This window comes from Glycine soja, chromosome 13 (assembly GCF_004193775.1).
Source record: "Glycine soja cultivar W05 chromosome 13, ASM419377v2, whole genome shotgun sequence".
NCBI lineage: Eukaryota > Viridiplantae > Streptophyta > Magnoliopsida > Fabales > Fabaceae > Glycine > Glycine soja.
This window is the reverse complement of record NC_041014.1, coordinates 12239391-12258185: the sequence shown is the minus strand read 5'-3', so window position 1 is coordinate 12258185 and position 18795 is coordinate 12239391. Positions and strand designations below refer to the sequence as shown.

The window sequence follows — 18795 nt, the reverse complement described above, 5'->3', positions numbered from 1 at the left end:
TTATATAATTAGCCAAAATATTAAAGTGGTCTAATTAATATAAAAGTATGGTTGGCGGCATATATGTCATGAAAGGATAATTGTGTAGATACCACTGATATTATAATTTGATGAGGGGCCAAATTATAACTATCAAATGTGGGGTAACTGATGGCAGTTACCAATATAAGGGGTTATGGTCACCATTTACAGAGAGAGCAACAACATAACGCAATCCAACGCGTATAGTTTTCTCTTTATCCACGTCAGAAGAGAAACCTTCAGAAAAGCAAAGATAAGGGTTCTCTACAATTGGAAGATCACAAAACTCAATTTTCTAATCAACCTTTCATCATCATCATTCCATTATGGCTAATCCAGGTACGCTTCCATATACATACAATGTTCATCATGATTTTGAGTATGGGAACACAAAGGAGTTTTATTTATCTTTGTATAGTACTTTCTCTCTACATGAACATGTGGTTAGAATTTATGATTGTCTGTTAGAATCAAAATTAGTCTGATTGATTGGATCCCTATATTTGGAATTAAATCCCAACATTTGGTATCAGAGCCACCCATACTTGATTCATGTATGATGTTTGGATAATGTTTTGAGAAAACAAAATAAGGTTATCACATTACTGCGGAATGGACAATGATATAAAGGGTGATTGATAACATCAAATTAATATAACAATTATAACACATGTAGAGCAACACTAGGGTGCAAGCATAACAATTTGATGTGTTGATTGGGTTTAGCATTTAAATGTGCTAATTGAATCAAGATATCACCAAAGTGATCTCTCTTGTGTAGATTATTCATGAGAAATGTTAAATGTTGACATGTGTGATTATTTATATGAATGATGATTGGCCCAAAGAAAAGTTATCATTTAATTAACTTACATACACACCTGTGATGTTAAACATGTGATAATTATGAGGTTTTGCATGTGAATGATAAGTCACATCAAAAGATGGGTTTGTTATTTGACATGCTTTTATTATCAATGTTTGAACATTATAACAAGGATTTCACTAGCAATTAATATCACTGTCCAAAGACTTGATATTAATGGTGCACTGGAAATCTTGTGATGAGATATATCATTATTCAAATGCATTGATGAATGTTATGTGAGCTTATTGGATTTTTGTTTTGATCTTTTCAGTTGTTGCTTCTATATCTGCTAATCTGAATTCGGTTCCAGTTCTTGATGGTGCAAATTTTAAGGACCGGAAAGAGAACATGGAAATTGTTCTTGGTTGCATGGATCTAGACCTTGCATTAAGGATTGAGAAACCCCCTTCTCCTATGGATTCCAGTACCTCTGAACAGAGGAAACTTCATGAGAAGTGGGATCACTCAAATCGCATGAGTCTTATGATCATTAAGCGTGACATTCCTGAGCTCTTTAGGGGCACTAACTAGTGCCAAAGAATTCCTTGCTGAAATTGAAAAGTGCTTTGCAAAAAGCGATAAGGCGGAAACAAGTACTCTCCTTCAGAACTTGATTTCCATGAAGTATCAAGGCAAAGGAAATTTCAGGGAATACATTATGGGAATGTCAAATATTGCTCCAAAATTAAAGGCACTAAAGCTCGAGTTATCGGAAGACTTGCTTATTCATTTAGTGTTGATTTTTCTTCCTTCGCAGTTTAGTCAGTTTAAGATCTCTTATAACTGTCAGAAGGAGAAATGGTCTCTTAATGAGCTCATTTCATACTATGTGCAAGAAGAGGAAAGGTTGAAGCAAGAAAGGACTGAAAGTGCTGATGTTGTGAGTACCTCTAAAGACAAGGGCAAAAGAAAAAGGATTGAGGAGCCCAAAATGAAGCTGCTAAGGGTCCAGGACAAAAGAAACAAAATCAGGGTGACAACTATTTCTTTTGCAGTAAGCCTGGACATGTAAAGAAAAAATGTACGAAATATCATGCTTGGTGTGCAAAGAAGGGTATGTTTCTTACTTTGGTCTGTTCTGAGGTCAATTTAACTTCAGTACCTAGAAACACTTGGTGGTTAGATTCTGGTGCCACTACTAACATCAGTGTTTCAATAAAGGGTTGCCTAAGCTACCGGAAGCCAATTGATTTTGAAAGATGGATCTATGTTGGAGATGGTAAATAGGTAGAAGTGGAAGCTATAGGGCATTTTAGATTATTATTATGTATTGATTTTTATTTGGATTTGAAAGACACTTTTGTTGTACCGTCATTTAGACGGAATTTGGTTTCAGTTTCTTATTTAGACAAATTGGGTTATTTGTGTTCATTTGGAAACAATTTGTTCAGGTTGTCTTTTAATTTAGATATGGTTGGAACTGGTTCACTCTTGGTTAATGATAATCTATATTTACTTGATATTGTAGCTTCTTATGGTGAAGCCTTTAATGCAGAATTGCATGGTACTAAGCATAGAATTGATAATACAAACTCAGGAGCATTATGGCACAAACGCTTAGGTCACATTTCTAAGAATAGAATTGAACGACTTGTGTCAAATAGAATCTTGGATTCTATTGATTTCACAAGCTTTGATGTTTGTGTTAAATGCATTAAAGGTAAACAGACCAAAAGCAAGAAATTAGGTGCATATAGAGCTACAGACGTCTTGGAATTGATACATACAAACATTTGTGGGCCATTTCATACACCTTCATGGAATGGTCAACACTATTTTATATCATTCATAGACGATTACTCTAGATATGCATACTTGTTTCTTATACATGAAAAGTCACAATCTCTGGATGTGTTCAAAACATTTAAAGTTGAAGTTGAAAATCAACTCAACAAAAGAATAAAGTGTGTCAGATTTGACCGTGGTGGTGAATACTATGGCAGACATGATGGTTCAGGTGAACAACGTCCGGGGCCTTTTGCCAAGTACCTAGAGGAATGTGGAATCGTCCCACAATACACCATGCCAGGGTCACTTAGCATGAATGGTGTGGCTGAAAGACGAAACAGAACTCTTAAGGATATGGTAAGAAGTATGATTTTTCATTCTAACTTACAAGACTCACTCTGGGGAGAGGCACTAAAGACTGCAGCTGACATTCTAAATAGAGAGCCAACCAAGGCAGCTGTCAAAACACCTTATGAGCTTTGGGTTGGGCGAAAGCCTAGTCTGAAACATTTTCATGTATGGGGATGTCCAGCTGAGGCAAGGCCTTATAAGCCATATGAAAGGAAATTGGACTCCCGAACAGTGAGCAACTACTTTATTGGTTATTCTGAAAGATCCAGGGGCTATAAATTTTATGATCCCAAATTAAAGACAATTTTTGAGACGGGAACCACTACATTCTTTGAGGATATTGAGTTTGAGGGGAAGAATAAGGTTAAAGACTTTGTCTTAGAGGAAGAATCAATAACAATTCCAGAACTGATTCATACAATTGCTTTTGATAAAACAAATTTGGAACTTCTACAAGACATTGTTATTGAATCCCTCACTCAAGATAATTTGGTTGTTCATGAAGAACAAACTCAAGATCCTCAAGAACCTATGCTTCATGAGCCAATACCTTTGCGGAGATCTACAAGAGAAAGAAGAAGTGCTATTCCAGATGATTATGTGGTATTTCTCGAAGAACATGAAGAAAATAATGGTATGATGGAAGATGACCCAGTCAACTTTCATCAAGCCATGCAAGATTCCAACTCAGAAAAGTGGATTGAAGCAATGAATGATGAGTATAAGTCTATGCAAGACAACAAAGTTTGGGAACTTGTCCCATTACCAGAAGGTGTGAAACCCATTGGTTGCAAATGGATATTTAAGACCAAGCGGGATTCCAAAGGTAATGTGGAGAGGTATAAGGCTCGTCTTGTGGTGAAAGGCTATACCCAAAAGGAAGGGATTGACTTTAAAGAGACTTTCTCTCTAGTTTCATCGAAAGACTCTTTTAGGACAATCATGGCTCTTGTTGCACATTATGATTTGGAGCTTCATCAAATGGATGTTAAGACGACGTTTCTCAATGGCAACATTGATGAGACAATTTATATGGTGCAACCAGAATACTTTGTGTCAGGAGACCTAAAGAATATGGTTTGCAAACTGACAAAATCCATTTATGGGCTAAAACAGGAATCTCGTCAATGGTACCACAAATTTCATCAAGTAATTCTCTCATTTGGTTTTTAGATGAATCATGTTGATGATTGTGTGTATCACAAATTCAGTGGGAGCAAATACATTTTCCTAGTCTAATATGTTGATGACATACTGCTTGCCACTTTGAAATGAAAGATCTTGGTGACGCCTCCTTTGTATTAGGAATTCAGATACACCGAGATCGATCTCGGGGTATTCTAGGATTATCACAAAGGAGCTATATCGAAAAGGTACTTAAAAGGTTTGGTATGCAGGAATGTAAATCCGGGGATACTCCAGTTGCTAAGGGAGACAAGTTTAGTCTCAAACAGTGCCCAAAAGGAAATTTAGAAATTCAGGAAATGCAGAAGATTTCCTATGCATCAGCTGTAGGGAGTTTGATGTATGCCCAAGTATGTACGCGTCTGGATATAGCATACATAGTTGGGGTGTTAGTAGGGGTGGGAATAGGCCAGGCTTTAAAAGGCCAGAGCCTAGCCTACGATGAATTTTTGAGGCCTGAGCCTGGCCTATAGCCTATCAAAGGCTTTTATTTTGGCTCAGGCCTGACCTTTTTAAAAGTCTGGCCTGTCCTGATAGCCTTTTTAAAAGCCTTTTTCACATTAATAAGAAAAAAAAGAAAGCCAATAAAAATAATAAGGAATATAAAGGGGCACATGACTCACACCTAAATTGTAATTAAAGTCTTACTTAATTATAGGAATGGAAGTTATGGAGCAGTAATGTGTAATCAAAGTCTGCTAGTTTCAAAAAAATAATTAATTATACCCAAAAAGTAATATAAATATATATTGGTACCCAAAAAATAATATAAATATATATAGGTCGACCTATCAGGCTTATAAGGCTTTTTAATAAGCTTAAGCCTGATCTATTTAATTTAATAGGCTTTTAAAAAAGCCTGAGCCTAACCTTTTAATTAAATAGGCCAGTCCAGGCCAGACTTTATGTAGGCCAGATCGTAGGCCCTTTTAGGCCGGCCTAGCCTATTCCCACCCTTAGGTGTTAGGTAGATATTTGAGAAATCCAGGAATGAATCATTGGAAAGTAGCCAAAAGGGTTATGAGGTATTTGAAGAGAACAAAGTACTATATGCTCACATACAAGAGGTCAGATTAGTTGGAGATCACTGGGTATTCTGACTCGGATTTTGCAGGATGCCTAGATAGTTATAGATCCACTTTAGGTTACATTTTCATGTTAGCCGATGGTGCGGTTTCTTGGCGCAGTGCCAAGCAAACCCTTACTACTTCATCCACCATGGATGTAGAATTTATGACATGTTATGAGGCATCAAATCATGGAAAATGAATGAGAAATTTTGTCACAAGGCTGTAAATTATGGAAGGAATTGAAAGACCACTTAAGTTATATTGTGACAACAAATCAGTTGTATTGTATTCTAACAACAATAGGAGTTCGACCAAGTCGGAGCATATTGACATCAAGTTCCTAGTTGTTATGAAAAAGGTATAGAGTGGACAGATTTCCATAGAACACTTAGGGACAAACTCCATGATAGCAGATCCTCTTAATAAGGGACTTCCACCCAAGGTCTTTCATGAGCATGTTGCTCACATGGGTGTTTTACAGTTTGAGGAATCTTTGATTTAGTGGGAGTTAGTCACTTTTATGTATTTTATGTTCTATGTTAGATTTTATGTATGCATACATTGACTTTTGGATATATTTGGTTATATATATATGGTTTATTATTCAGTTATTACACTCTGTACACTAAGTTTATTAAATGATCTCATTGAGGTAAAGTAGGACCAGTTGAAAATAGACGTGTACAAATCACCTTCACGTAATTTTCATGCTACACATTTCATGATGAGTCTATGTCATTTGATTCTGTCAGCATTAGTGATCATTGATGAGTTTAGTTGTGATTGATACAATGAAAACTGCTTTGGTTCTACATACGGATGTAATCAATGGACAAGATTTTTGGAATATGCTCAAGGAATGTAATGACAAATTTTGAGCTCATAAAGTCTAACACATTCATAAGGATTAACAATATATATATTTGTGACCAGTGGGAGATTGTTAGTAATTTTGGGTCATACATATATATATCTCATAATTGAATGAGTTAGGGCCATTATAAAATTAGCCAAAATGTTAAAGTGGTCTAATTAATATAAAAGTATAGCTGGGGGCACATATGTCATGAAAGGATAATTGTGTAGATACCAGTGATATTATAATTTGATGAGGGGTCAAATTATAATTATCAAATGTGGGGTAACTGATGGCAGTTACCAATATAAGGGGTTATGGTCCCCATTTGTAGAGAGCAATGTAACACAACCCAACGCGTACAATTTTCTCTTTATCCCCGTCAGAAGAGAAACCTTTAGAGAAGGAAAGTTAAGGGCTCTCTACAATTGGAAGATCACAAAACCCAATTTTCTAATCAACCTTTCATCATCATCATTCCATTATGGCTAATCCAGGTACGCTTTCGTATACAGTTTTCATCATGATTTTGAGTATGGGAACACAAAGGGGTTTTATTTATCTCTGTATAGTACTTTCTCTCTACATAGAAAGCATGTGATTAGGATTTATGATTGTCTGTTAGAATCAAAATTAGACTGCTTGATTGGATCCCTATATTTGGAATTAAATCCCAACAATTTTAATATAAGGATCAAGATCCTTACTTTTGCTTTTATCCATTGGATTGTATCGAAATGCACACCATAACAATTTCAATTGTAAATCAAACATGAACCAGTCCACCTATAAAATTAGTAGCACTAATAACTAGTCACATCAGCGTAGACTTTGCACAACTCCATGGCCACTAATGCACAAATTATGACCCACTATATCTTGTCTTAAAACTTCTACAAACTAATGTCACTAATAGGATTGAAGACAATCAATAGAACCAGTCCTAATCATTGAATGTTCGATCATGGCTACCATAGATGATTCATGTTTTTTTACCTTTCTAAGCATTCCTATAGGTGCAAACCCTAGGAAATGTTTATAAAACTTGATCATGGAAATTTCAATTTGAATTATGTATGGTAATTGGTGCATTAATATATATTATTATTTTGCCTACTATAGTGAAGGGTATATAAGCATATGCTTTTATATATTTGATGATTAGTGAGATTTCTTAATTTTTTTAGGAATGGCATCAATATTGATCAAAACTCAGTGATGTCTTTTATTATTATTATTATTATTATTATTATTATTATTATTATTATTTGGATGCGTGAAGCAATTTGGTTCTATAAATGGTCACATTAATGTGAATTTGATCTTTTGTACTTTTCTTTGTGCCTATTTTATTGTTGCTCTATTCTTAGTATTCTAAATTTAATTATATTTTGTTACACATATTTAATTAGCTTTCATAGTGTATGGTCTCCTCTTCAATTTGTGTTTTTGTTTTCTTTATCATAGATGGCCAGTGAAGATATTAAATTCAAATATTTTTTCTAGTTCAAATGGTGATCATGCAAGTAATGTTCATGATATGGTTAATTTGTGCATTGAAAAACAATCAAAGAAGAACACAAATACCTTCTAGAATAAGAGAACACGGGGAGAGAGTTAGAGATGAAATAATGAAATACATTTGCGACAATGATCGATGTTGTGATGTAATTCATATGGGTCCTCAACAATTCTCAAATCTATGCACCATATTAAGAGATTGAAGTGGAGTTCGACATACACGACGAGCAACAATTAAGAACAAGTAGCAAAGTTTCTTTACATAGTAGGGATAATGTCATAAACCATATGATGTCCATTTTCTTTAAACACTCTGGTGAAACTGTTAGTCTTCACTTCCATAGAGTATTACAAGCTTTGATAGAGTGGGGGGAGATATTTTTTAAACAACCTGATGGAACACATATTCCTCCAAAATTACTTAGAAACCATAGGTTCAACCGATATTTTAAGGTAAAGTTATGTTTATATTTTATGCTTTTTCATAAATAAGTTGATGATTTACATATTATTCACTACTACAAAAGGTTGTTTTTACGACGTCATTTCTAAGATGGTCCTTCATAACCATCTTAGAAAAAAATGCGGTGGCATTTTTGTAATTCGGGGGCTAAATATTCAAATTTATGACGCACATTCTAAGACGGTTATAAATAACCATCTTAGAATGTAAAGGTCAAACAAGTCAACGACAGGTAGCAGAATAGACCATCTTTGTATTTTGGTTACTATTTTCGTCTCCCGCGTGCACCCCTTGAATGTAGTTGCGAACATTTTCGAAGCCCAACCAGTCTACCCCGCTGTGCCCTAGCTGAAACCCCAAAAACTCTACCTCACCCCAAAAAGCAGTAACCCATGAACCTTGTGGACCTCGCGTCGTGAAGATTGTTGGTGTGGAGCTCGCGCATTGAAGATTCCTCATACTAAGCTGTCGCCGTTTGGTCGTGGAAAGCGCGTCTGTGCAAGTCGTATAGGTAAGTCATTAAACAACTACACACATCTATTGATATTTATTTATTTGCTTCATAAGCGCGTCTATTTCTGCTTTGTGTTGTGACTGGTGTCCCAACATTGGAGAGTCTCAACAGAGAAGATGAAAGGGTTTCATCACTTATTTTACCCTGAGTTCATTGAGTGAAAGAAAAAACCTTTGCTTTCGTTGTGGTTAGAAATTACACCCTCTACAAACCCTTAGAATGCTTCTAATAAGCAATTTAAATTTTTATATCTAGATGAAAACGAAATGCTAAATTGTTTCAGTCCTGGGTTGGAGCGAGGACTCGGAGAGCCAAACCTGTCTTGTTGCCTTGTATGCTGAATTGACTAAGAGAAGTGTCTAGGACTTTGTGAAGTCCTGTGATGTGTGTTGAAGGAACAAATGTCAAGCCACATGCAGGACTCTAACAGCCTCTAGAGAGTAATAAACAGAATTGGGAAGACACTTAGATTTCATTATGGGTTTTCCTAAAAGGCTATGAGGCCATTCTATTTATGTTGATGATAGACTATTAAATATAGCTATTTTGTTGCTTAAGCACCCTTGTATAGCCAAGACAGTCACTGACTTATTTTGAAGATGTGATCAGGCTGCATGGTATTCCCAAATCAGTGGTTAGTGACATAGATTCCTTTATCTTTAGCCATTATTGGAAAGAATTGTTTAGTTTGTGAGGGACGTTACTCCGGATGAGGTTTTCGTATCATGTTGAATATTTTAATTTTGCGTTAATGAACACAATCTGAGATTTGGTCTAGATTATGTGATCCAATTTATCCAATGCATTAAGGTACACACAGTAATAGACGCTACAAAATCACTTAAGGTATTCATCATATGACTGTGGCTTTTAGTTTTGAACGCTTATTAGGACAAACAAAACAAATACTACTTAATTACTTATCAATACAGAGGGAAAAGTAGTGTTTGGAGAGGATAAAGTTGGAAGGGTAGCGGAAGAGGAGGAATTAGATAGAAGTATAAGAGTGTTGTCTTTTGTGCTTTCTTTTCTGTCTTAGGTAAAGATAGGTCAAATCCAAGTCTTTGTTCAAGTCAATTATGTAGCATTAGCATACCCCTTTATTTTCTTTCTTCTATTTCTGTGCAGTGTGTATGTATGGTGTTTCTTCTATTTCTCCTGGTTTGTTGCTAAGTGAAACAAAGTGGAAGTTATTTCAAAATTTGCATTTGAAGTTGAAAAATAAATTAACTACCGAGGATCCAACTTTGTGTTCCAGTTGAAGTGAATTACATGAACAAACACCTAGTGGATAGACTAGTGAGAGTAGAAGAAATTATTTTCTTAGGGTGCATTTCGGTTTGTGAGGAAAGAAAGATAAATGAGTGGAAAGTTTGAAAAATTTGATGAGTCCCACACTTTCATATATTACTTTAATTTAAATATTTGTTTTCAATTCTATTTTTTTTTCCATTTCTTTCCACTATATCAAACTGTAGCTTGGTTTATGACTGATGACATTAATCTAGGTATCTCCTTTTCACCCTCATCACATAAGCCACTATAGTGCACAATCAAATGGCCACCATGTGGAACTTCATGATACTATATCGAGGGCAGCTTCTGTGTAACAAACCTTTGGATTTTAGAGGCCACTACCTTATTTTCATAGCCCTGCCTAATGTGAGCTGAAATTCTATTATCAGGGAATGGATTACTTAGCTTAAGAGGGTCAAATTCCCAGATGCCAAAGGCCACCTTCCAGTCACCCCTTAGAGTGTCAAAAACAAGTTGTTCCCTTAATTTGTTCTGTAAGTGGGAGCATACCATCATCACAATTACCTTAGAGGTTTTTGTGTGTTGTTTAGATAAATTTCTCAATAAATACTACTTGTTACATAATTAAATAAAAAGAAAAATAAAATAAATTAGTCTCACAAGTTAAAAGTAAAATAAACTAATTTGTCTAAACCCTCTCAGAGTGTCATTTAGATTATCTAAAAGCTGATTTAAACTTATGCTTATGGATAAGCTTAGTTTATGCTTATGAGAGAAATTTAATTCATTTTACCTTCTCAGCAATTTCATTTGCCTTCCCTGCTTGGTTTCTCGAATAGTCATATTGAAACTTAGATATGATAATTAACGAACTAGGCTTTGTTACATTACTAATTCTGTCTTTCATGGCATTCTCCCTAAGAATCTTGAGCTTCTCCAAGGCTAAAGCTTCTGATGATTTCACTGCTTGTAGCTCCTACATGGCACCTTGAAATCTTTCCTTACTCACCTTTATCTCCAACAAGGCCTTTTTAATCTCTTCTTTGGTTTCTGCAACCTCTCCATTTATTATAAGGTCTTTTTCTTTTTTTGCTGCTTCTGTTTTGGACTTGAGCTTATCAAGAGTTTGTGTTAAGTTACTCACTATTGATTTGGCCTTTTCCTCCGCAGCAGACACGACTTCTAATTTAGATTTTGCTCTCAAGAGCTTGTAACTGAGGTTTCAAACTTTTGCACCAATTTTCGATTCCATGTTCTTTAAATGAATTGTGGCTGCACTCACATGCTTCAGTTGATTTCTTGTGACATCCATAGAGGCCATAAACTTAAAAACTTGTTTTGTAATGGAAGCCAAGTCTTTCTTTGCTGCCTCTATTTCTTCTTTTGTAGGCTTTAACACACCAACATGTCTTGATTAATCTTCTTCTATATGCTCAATGCTCTGACCACTTCTTTGAAGTAACCTTTTCCCCATTTTGTTAACAAACTTGAAGTCATTCTTCAACATATCAATATCAGACAATGTTGTGGCCAATTTCATTTCGAGCTCTTTTGTCTCATCTATCGCTTCAATGGCCTCTTTCAATTTGTTCCTTGTGTTTTGAAGTTGTTCAATGTCTCTAAGTTCATTCAAAGCATCAATTCTGTCCAATTGAACCACCAATTGTTCTTCATTGGCTTCCTCAATCTCGTTCGTCTGTTTTTGTGCTACTCTTGAGAAGGACAACATGCTGGATCTCGATGCTTTGACTTCGTTCTCCGCTTGCAGTTTCTCCTCCAAAACAGAACCCACATGAAGCTTAAGTTGGAACAATTCCCGCTTAGCATGTTCCAATTTTGTCATAACTTGTGAATACTGATTATCATCATTTCTCGGTTTGACATACTTCTTTAGTGGTGCCATGTCTCGCATTTCGGCTTTTGCTTTGTACATAGATTCCCCAATCATAGAGAAAAGATCTTTCACTGTCTGTTTAGCATTGGAAAGCTCAGCTTCTGCTTGAGCTTTTGCATATTCTGCTGCCCATTTGGTCTCTTTGTACCGAACAATATCATTGGTTCCTCTGTGGAGTTGTTTTGCTTTTGAAGAGTGCTTCTGAGGAATATTTACCAAAACAATGTTGTTATCAACTCCTCTAATTAAAAGGACACATAAAAAATCTATAAATAGATTTTTTTTAATTCAAAATCTTAATAATGTTGTGTTCATGTTGTGTGGGCAAGAATTGTACACAAAGACATATTGGTGCAATGATTTTGACATATACAAAGAAGACCACTGAAAGATATGAGTGACTGGAGTAGAACATATGCTGTGTTTATTTCATCACTAGACAAGACATTTATTGTTATTGTTGTGTGTTTGGTAAGGGTTTTTTAGAAAATCTTTTGAATTTAGATTTTTACTTAACAGTGACAAACTTGTAAAAATTATTGTTGAGAAAAATTGCACAAACCAATTTAGTAGAAAAAATGGTATCAGTTGCAGCTAGTTGAAAAAATGCTCCACCACAAGGTTTCTCTAACTGGTTGACACTTTTTATGAATAACAATTTTATCAGGACACGTCCAAATTAAAAAGACAAATCAGAGACATTCAGAATCCAAACAGGTCAATGTTACATTCTGTTAAAAATATTATTCAGTAGAATTCTCCATTGAAATGAAAAAATTCAATGTCATTTTTTGCATTCCAGGCACATCTTTCGTGATGCTGTTAGCTCTCTCAGTCTAAAGGAATTAAAGAACCTAGAGAGTAGAGTGCAAAAAGGTTTAAGTAGAGTTAGATCCATAAAGGTATTATACTATCAGCACTCAGGATCTTGAGCTTCTAAATATATAGGCATTGTGAATTTATGTAGATATGCAATAAGTTTAGTTGATTTTTTTATATTTGTTCATTAGTTAATTACCATGTTAGTTAGATCTAGAAATTGTAGGGGTTGGACATTTTAATTCCTTTTTGTTATAGTATATATGCAGTCTTCCAATGTCAATGGCCTAGTTTTCTCTGTAGATATAAATAGTAGTAAGTCAAATATGCTATACCCTTCAGCCTCTTTTGGGCCCTGGATAGTCAAATATAGTAATGTTGACCTGAATGGAAGCCAAAAAAATTCAAATGTTTTACCTTTAAGACAACAACTAAACCAAATTGCACAAACATGCACCTGCTGACTCTACTATCTTTTCACCTTTTCCCTCATTGCATGGGCAACTAAGGCCGCCCAACACCTACCTATCTTCACTCCTAATGTTCTCTATTCAAGACTTGATTGCTAGAGACATAATGGATATTAGCCGTTACCGGAAAAGAAAGAATTGAATGGGTAGTTTTTTGCTTTTCTGGTTTAACTGTAATAAGGTTATTAAAGAAAAATTGCTTCAAATAATAAGATCGTGTTACAAATGATAATAAGAGTTTGATTTCTATAATTCCTATAATTTTGTTAAAAAAATTAATTTTAGTATATTAATTCGTATAATTTTGTGTTTGATTTCTAGTTATTATTAAAAAAAAAAACAATCCATCTGGTTGCATAAGATAATACTATCTATAAACAAGTTATTTACATATACTATAGTTTAATTATGTTACATTAACGGTTAATAAAATAAATTTAAAATATGAACTGAGTTTAACTACATTTTTTTTTAAAAAATTATCAAATAAAAATCAGAATTAAAATTAATTAATTGAAAGACAAAATATGTTTCTACTTTAGGATTTTGATTTTTGAACATCTCCACGATTTGAAAACTCTTTTTTATATATATTTTACAAATCAAAATTTTAGATATATTAATTATTTAATTTGAGATCTCTTTCAATGAGTTCTCCTACATCCTTTCCTAACTCCCTCAATTCCTTTTCACAAGACTAAAAATCATGTAATTTACTCTTCTAACTATCGTCTCTTGTGATCTTCTTTATACATGTCCAAACATCTTAATCAATTCTCTATTATTTTTATTTCTCAATGTGCTACACCAATATTTTCTCATATATAATCATTTTGTTTTTTTTTTCTTTTTTTAAATAATCACACATCTATCTTAACATTCTTATTTTTATTACTCCTATTTTTTTGATGTTGTTGCTTTAAATTCCAGCCAACATTAAACCACTACATGCATTTTCTTATGTAGCTACACAATTTTAAAAACATTAATCATGTCTTTCAAAATTATGTATTGAAGATAAATAACCTGAAATCAAGCTTTAAGTTTGACAAATATACTTCTTTAAGATAAAGTCTACTTCTACCCATAATTATTCCTATATATATATAGTCAACACCATAGTCAACACCATTGTATTAAGTTTAAATATGAAAAATTATAAATCCATACAAATCATAATTTCCACTTTGACTTGTCATGCTTAATCTGCTAATTAGAAAAAAAATTTATGAACAGGTCAACCCCCAACTTTTTTTTACTTGGAACTTGGAAGATGATATTTTAATTTATTTATTTTGCACTTTTGGGAAGTTGTTTACACATTATATATATATATATATATATATATATATATATATATATATATATATATATATATATATATATATATATATATATATATATATATATATATATATATATATATATATCACTAATCACTTCATAGTCAACACCATTGTATTAAGTTTAAATATGAAAAATTATAAATCCATACAAATCATAATTTCCACTTTGACTTGTCATGCTTAATCTGCTAATTAGAAAAAATTTATGAACAGGTCAACCCCCAACTTTTTTTTACTTGGAACTTGGAAGATGATATTTTAATTTATTTATTTTGCACTTTTGGGAAGTTGTTTACACATTAAAGCTATTGCTTTTGAACTGTTCTTTTTATTTACTTTGCCTTCTTGCATGGAAAAGACTGCTATTTGGTTAATTGGTGATAGAAAATTTCAAATGCTAATGATGCATTATTTAATAATTTTTTATTGTCTTTATATTTTATTAGTATAGTTTGTACATTTGTATTTTTTTTTACTTTATTTGTTATTATTTTTAGCAAGTTGACTTGCAAATAAGCAAAACCAATAGAATCCCCAAACAACTTGCCACTTTTTTCTTTAATCAACCAAAAGGAAATCTATTAAAAGAGGTACAAGGGTATCAACCCTTCTACAAAAGCACATACGTACGTAACCAAGTATAGTATACTTCCCAACATAACTAAGCACTATGTGTTCCTATTTGAACCTTTAATTACAAACATAGCAATTCTATTCACACTACTTGCTATACCAGCTAGCTATCCCCTTCTCTGCAGAATAGATCGTGCCTTTGGATTTCAGGCAGTTTACTTCCCAATCCACCACTAATTAATCAGGGTTGGGTATGATTTCCAATCCACCACTTTACCAATACAAGTTAATTTGCCCTGTGCTATTTTATTACAAATCCAATCATTTATAATTCCTTAAAATAGCAGCAACATATTATAAAATGAAAAGGCTATATTAAAATGTAAAATAAACCATACTAATTCAGATATTTTGTTTAAGAAGAGGAAAGAGTGTCATTATCTCTAAATGGATTATTTTTTCTTAAACAAGGAAAAAACCAAGTTGATTAAGGGAAAAAAGGTATAGACGCCCTGAGCAACATATATGAAACATTTCCTCTCGTAATTTATTATTGAGAAAAGAAAACTTAAAGTAAGCACTGTATATACACAGGGCAACGACATTTTAAAATTATGCTTTCTATATTCTTTTTTATGCCCACCTATGTTTTAGGTAATAAATATTTTGCTGGTTTAATTTCTTAATCAATAGTCTAAAAATACTGGTTAGATATATAATACGTTACAACCAAATACACTTGGACATCTTGGATTGCTCATGGCTAGCACCTAATTCATTTTCTTCCCCCAAGACCTGCCACTGCTACCTTAATGTATTTCTTATAATTAGCGCAAGACTAGAGTTGACATAATAAAATTTGGGTACATCAAATTTTTATCCTATAACTATATAGTAAACACATTAAAAAACATCAAAATTATTGCATCTGATGAAACCACGGTTACCATTTCTTAAGAACCTTCCATCATTGGCGAGCAATCTTGCATTTTGCCAGCTTCCATATTGAGGGCGTGCCACGAGAACAACACTATCGCTACTATGCAGTCTCGTCAGATCTTGAACAACACAATGAGGGCACATGTTAGGATTCGAAACCCCAGTGCTTCTAGCTAGATCAAACAAGTAAAACAAGGCACAAGAAGGGTGTTGGTTGGGGCCTTCGACATGTACACCGGTTTCAAAGACGATTTTATAACTAATAGTTGTCATTGAAGAGTTCATTCCAATACGTGCATTTTAAAAATCGTCTCCATTTTAAAATTTAGTATTTATAAAATTATTAGTCTAATATTTTAAAATGATTTTATGGAATCGTCATAGAACGTCGTTAAAAATGAATTTCTTAGTAGTGGTACAATATTAATATATCCTTGCTATGATATGATAGAGATGCCAAAGTCTGGTTTAGATGTGATACTATTGAAGTTAAGAGTCTGTTTAGTTGATTTCAATCTGTTACAACAACCATGTTTTAGGTGATGCTTCAGAAGTGCAAAAAGGGAGGAATTCAACCAATGTATTTTTCCCGTGCATTAGTCTAGACCCTGTTAGTTTTACTTGCTTGTAATGGAGTATCAAATATTTGAGTTGCCACTTTGGGGGAAATTTTATATAACTTCCACTGTAGCATTACCCAATCAGCCCTCTCACCCTGTAAAATATTAGTATGTAACTTTCCCTTGTGGAAGCTTCTAAGAAGGTGAGTATCCATTTCCTATTGAATTGGCTTGTTTGGGGGAGACTATCAACGATCAAAGATTTTCTGATCATCTTTTGGCTTGTTGGTGGGAGATATTACATTTAAAAATTTTAGACAATAATTAATAAAGATGTCATTGTTGAAAAGGAAACTTCTGATTCTTTTCTTTAAAATAACAGTCCCTGGCTCAAAGAATTGATTCTCTGGTTTAATATTGGTTTTATTATTTTAGATTATTGAGGTTTGATAGTTGTCTTTGATGTTGTAATCTATAAACTTTCTTGCTATTTTAAAGTTCCTTTTAGAGAATTTGCCAGAATCATTTTCAAGTTGCAAATTACTTATGTATAATACCATTAAAAGTGAAGTACATACAAAGATCCTTTGAGAAAAACTAACTTGTGAAACCTTTTTACTAATCAGCAACCCAATCAATTTATTCCTCATTATGTTGCTTTTTGTTTTCACAATTGTATCAAGTTAATGACTATTAGTATTGGCCACATGAACCTGTTTCCCTGTTTGAATCCCTATACAACATAGTTGGGGCCAAAAAATTTAAAAATATAACAAGTATTAGCATCACTGGCCCTAAAGAAATATCATTGAAGCTTGTGTTAGTTTTCACGAAGTTGTGCCCCCCAAAAAATTAAAAATAGAACAAGTATATGCATGTGTGTGTTTATTTTATTTATGAAAACAGTGTTCAATGTTGTGTAATAGCAAGTGGTTCTTGGAACTCACTCATGTTTGTTGCTTTAATTTTTTTTATCACAACAGGTCGTGCCAGTTTTTCTTTCATAGATCGCACCTTGAAGAATACGTACAGGTTTTCAGTTGAATATCTGCCTTGGCATTGTCTTTTCCAACCTTGTCAAGTAAGCCACCAACAAGTAAGTTTCTTGTGCGTGTGCTCCTAATTTCATCCTTTTTGTTTTGAATAAATCACGAGTTTGTGTTTTAAAATTAAAAAATGTATACAACAAGATAAATCACAACCATTACAAGCTTCACTTATCTCCCCAGTGTGATTACTCATGCCCAGGTGAAAGCATCAGTTACTCGGAGTAACTGCTTAATAGTGAGAGTGATGCTAGTCAAAACTTTGAAAATTGATGGCCTGATTGGAGTTGTTCTCCAAAATTCCAAAGAGATTCTGCTTCCTATAAAAATAAAACTAACAGAATTATGACCATTTCTATTACTCCATTCACCACTCAACAAAATTGATGGTTAGATGAAGCATTGTTGGGAATGTTTCACACAACATACCCCATTGCTACACACCCTCTTCTTATAACAGTATTGACTATTCCCTTCATCACCAACTGTGGAGGCTGCTAGTATTTGCACAAACATGTCATTTGTAGCAACCAAACCATTGGAGAGGTACATTTGATCCATGCTAGGTCCTTCAAGAAGGGAAACATTGTTCCTAGCAGAATAGCTTCCTTTCTCCAAGACTAGAACTTTGTATCCAGCATTTGCTAGAACTGCAGCTACTACCCCTCCTCCAGAGCCTCAACCAACAACCACTGCATCACATTTTGTAGAAAGCTTCTAGTAGATTCGGTGGGAGGAATATAGTTCAGTCATAAAATTAGGATGTGCTAAATTTCTAATATTACAAAAACTATATAATAAAAAAGGCCAATTCTAACATAGCTCAATGCACACCAATCCTCCTTCTCCTTATTCCTTGCACAACATTTGTGCAGCGTACTTCCCCTTCTCTAGGGTCAACATGTTGTGGCAACCTCAAGCAACACTACAGCCAAAAACCACACTATCTGTGCCTCTTTCTCAATGGCACTAACTTTTGTATTCATATGAAAAACTTGAAGTTTCAAAATGAATGGAAAATATAAACCTAAAAGGCATATGCATGTCATTCTCACAAACACAAACACAGTTTTTTTTATACACAATTGCTTCCTGAATGTGTAAATTTGAAAAGGCATATGCATGTCATTCTCACACTGTTCTGTTTTTTTTTTATAATTTCCCCCCTAATGTAAGTATTGTTTATTATTACATTCTGCTTCATTGAGTGAGCCTTATTTCCTTGTTTGAGATTCAATACAACAATTAATACGGATAGTTTGGATTAATTGTTGTATTGAATCTTGAATTGTCCGTTTGGACAGTTTGGGAAGA

At 33.8% G+C, this 18795-nt stretch overlaps 2 protein-coding genes across 2 annotated transcripts; one reads left to right on the top strand and one right to left on the bottom strand.

The window, feature by feature from the left end:
* The first annotated feature begins 347 nt into the window (after positions 1 to 347).
* On the top strand, positions 348 to 1901 carry LOC114381593. Its single transcript, XM_028340858.1, has 3 exons — positions 348 to 360; positions 1161 to 1313; positions 1408 to 1901. The coding sequence occupies exons 1-3, from the start codon at positions 348 to 350 to the stop codon at positions 1899 to 1901; spliced, it is 660 nt and encodes a 219-aa protein (XP_028196659.1).
* Positions 1902 to 10161: 8260 nt separating this feature from the next.
* Positions 10162 to 18042, bottom strand: LOC114381591 (protein PLASTID MOVEMENT IMPAIRED 2-like). Its single transcript, XM_028340857.1, has 4 exons — positions 17911 to 18042; positions 11298 to 11929; positions 10844 to 11048; positions 10162 to 10365 (listed from the first exon to the last, which is right to left on the bottom strand). The coding sequence occupies exons 1-4, from the start codon at positions 18040 to 18042 to the stop codon at positions 10162 to 10164; spliced, it is 1173 nt and encodes a 390-aa protein (XP_028196658.1).
* Between the last annotated feature and the right edge of the window lie 753 nt (positions 18043 to 18795).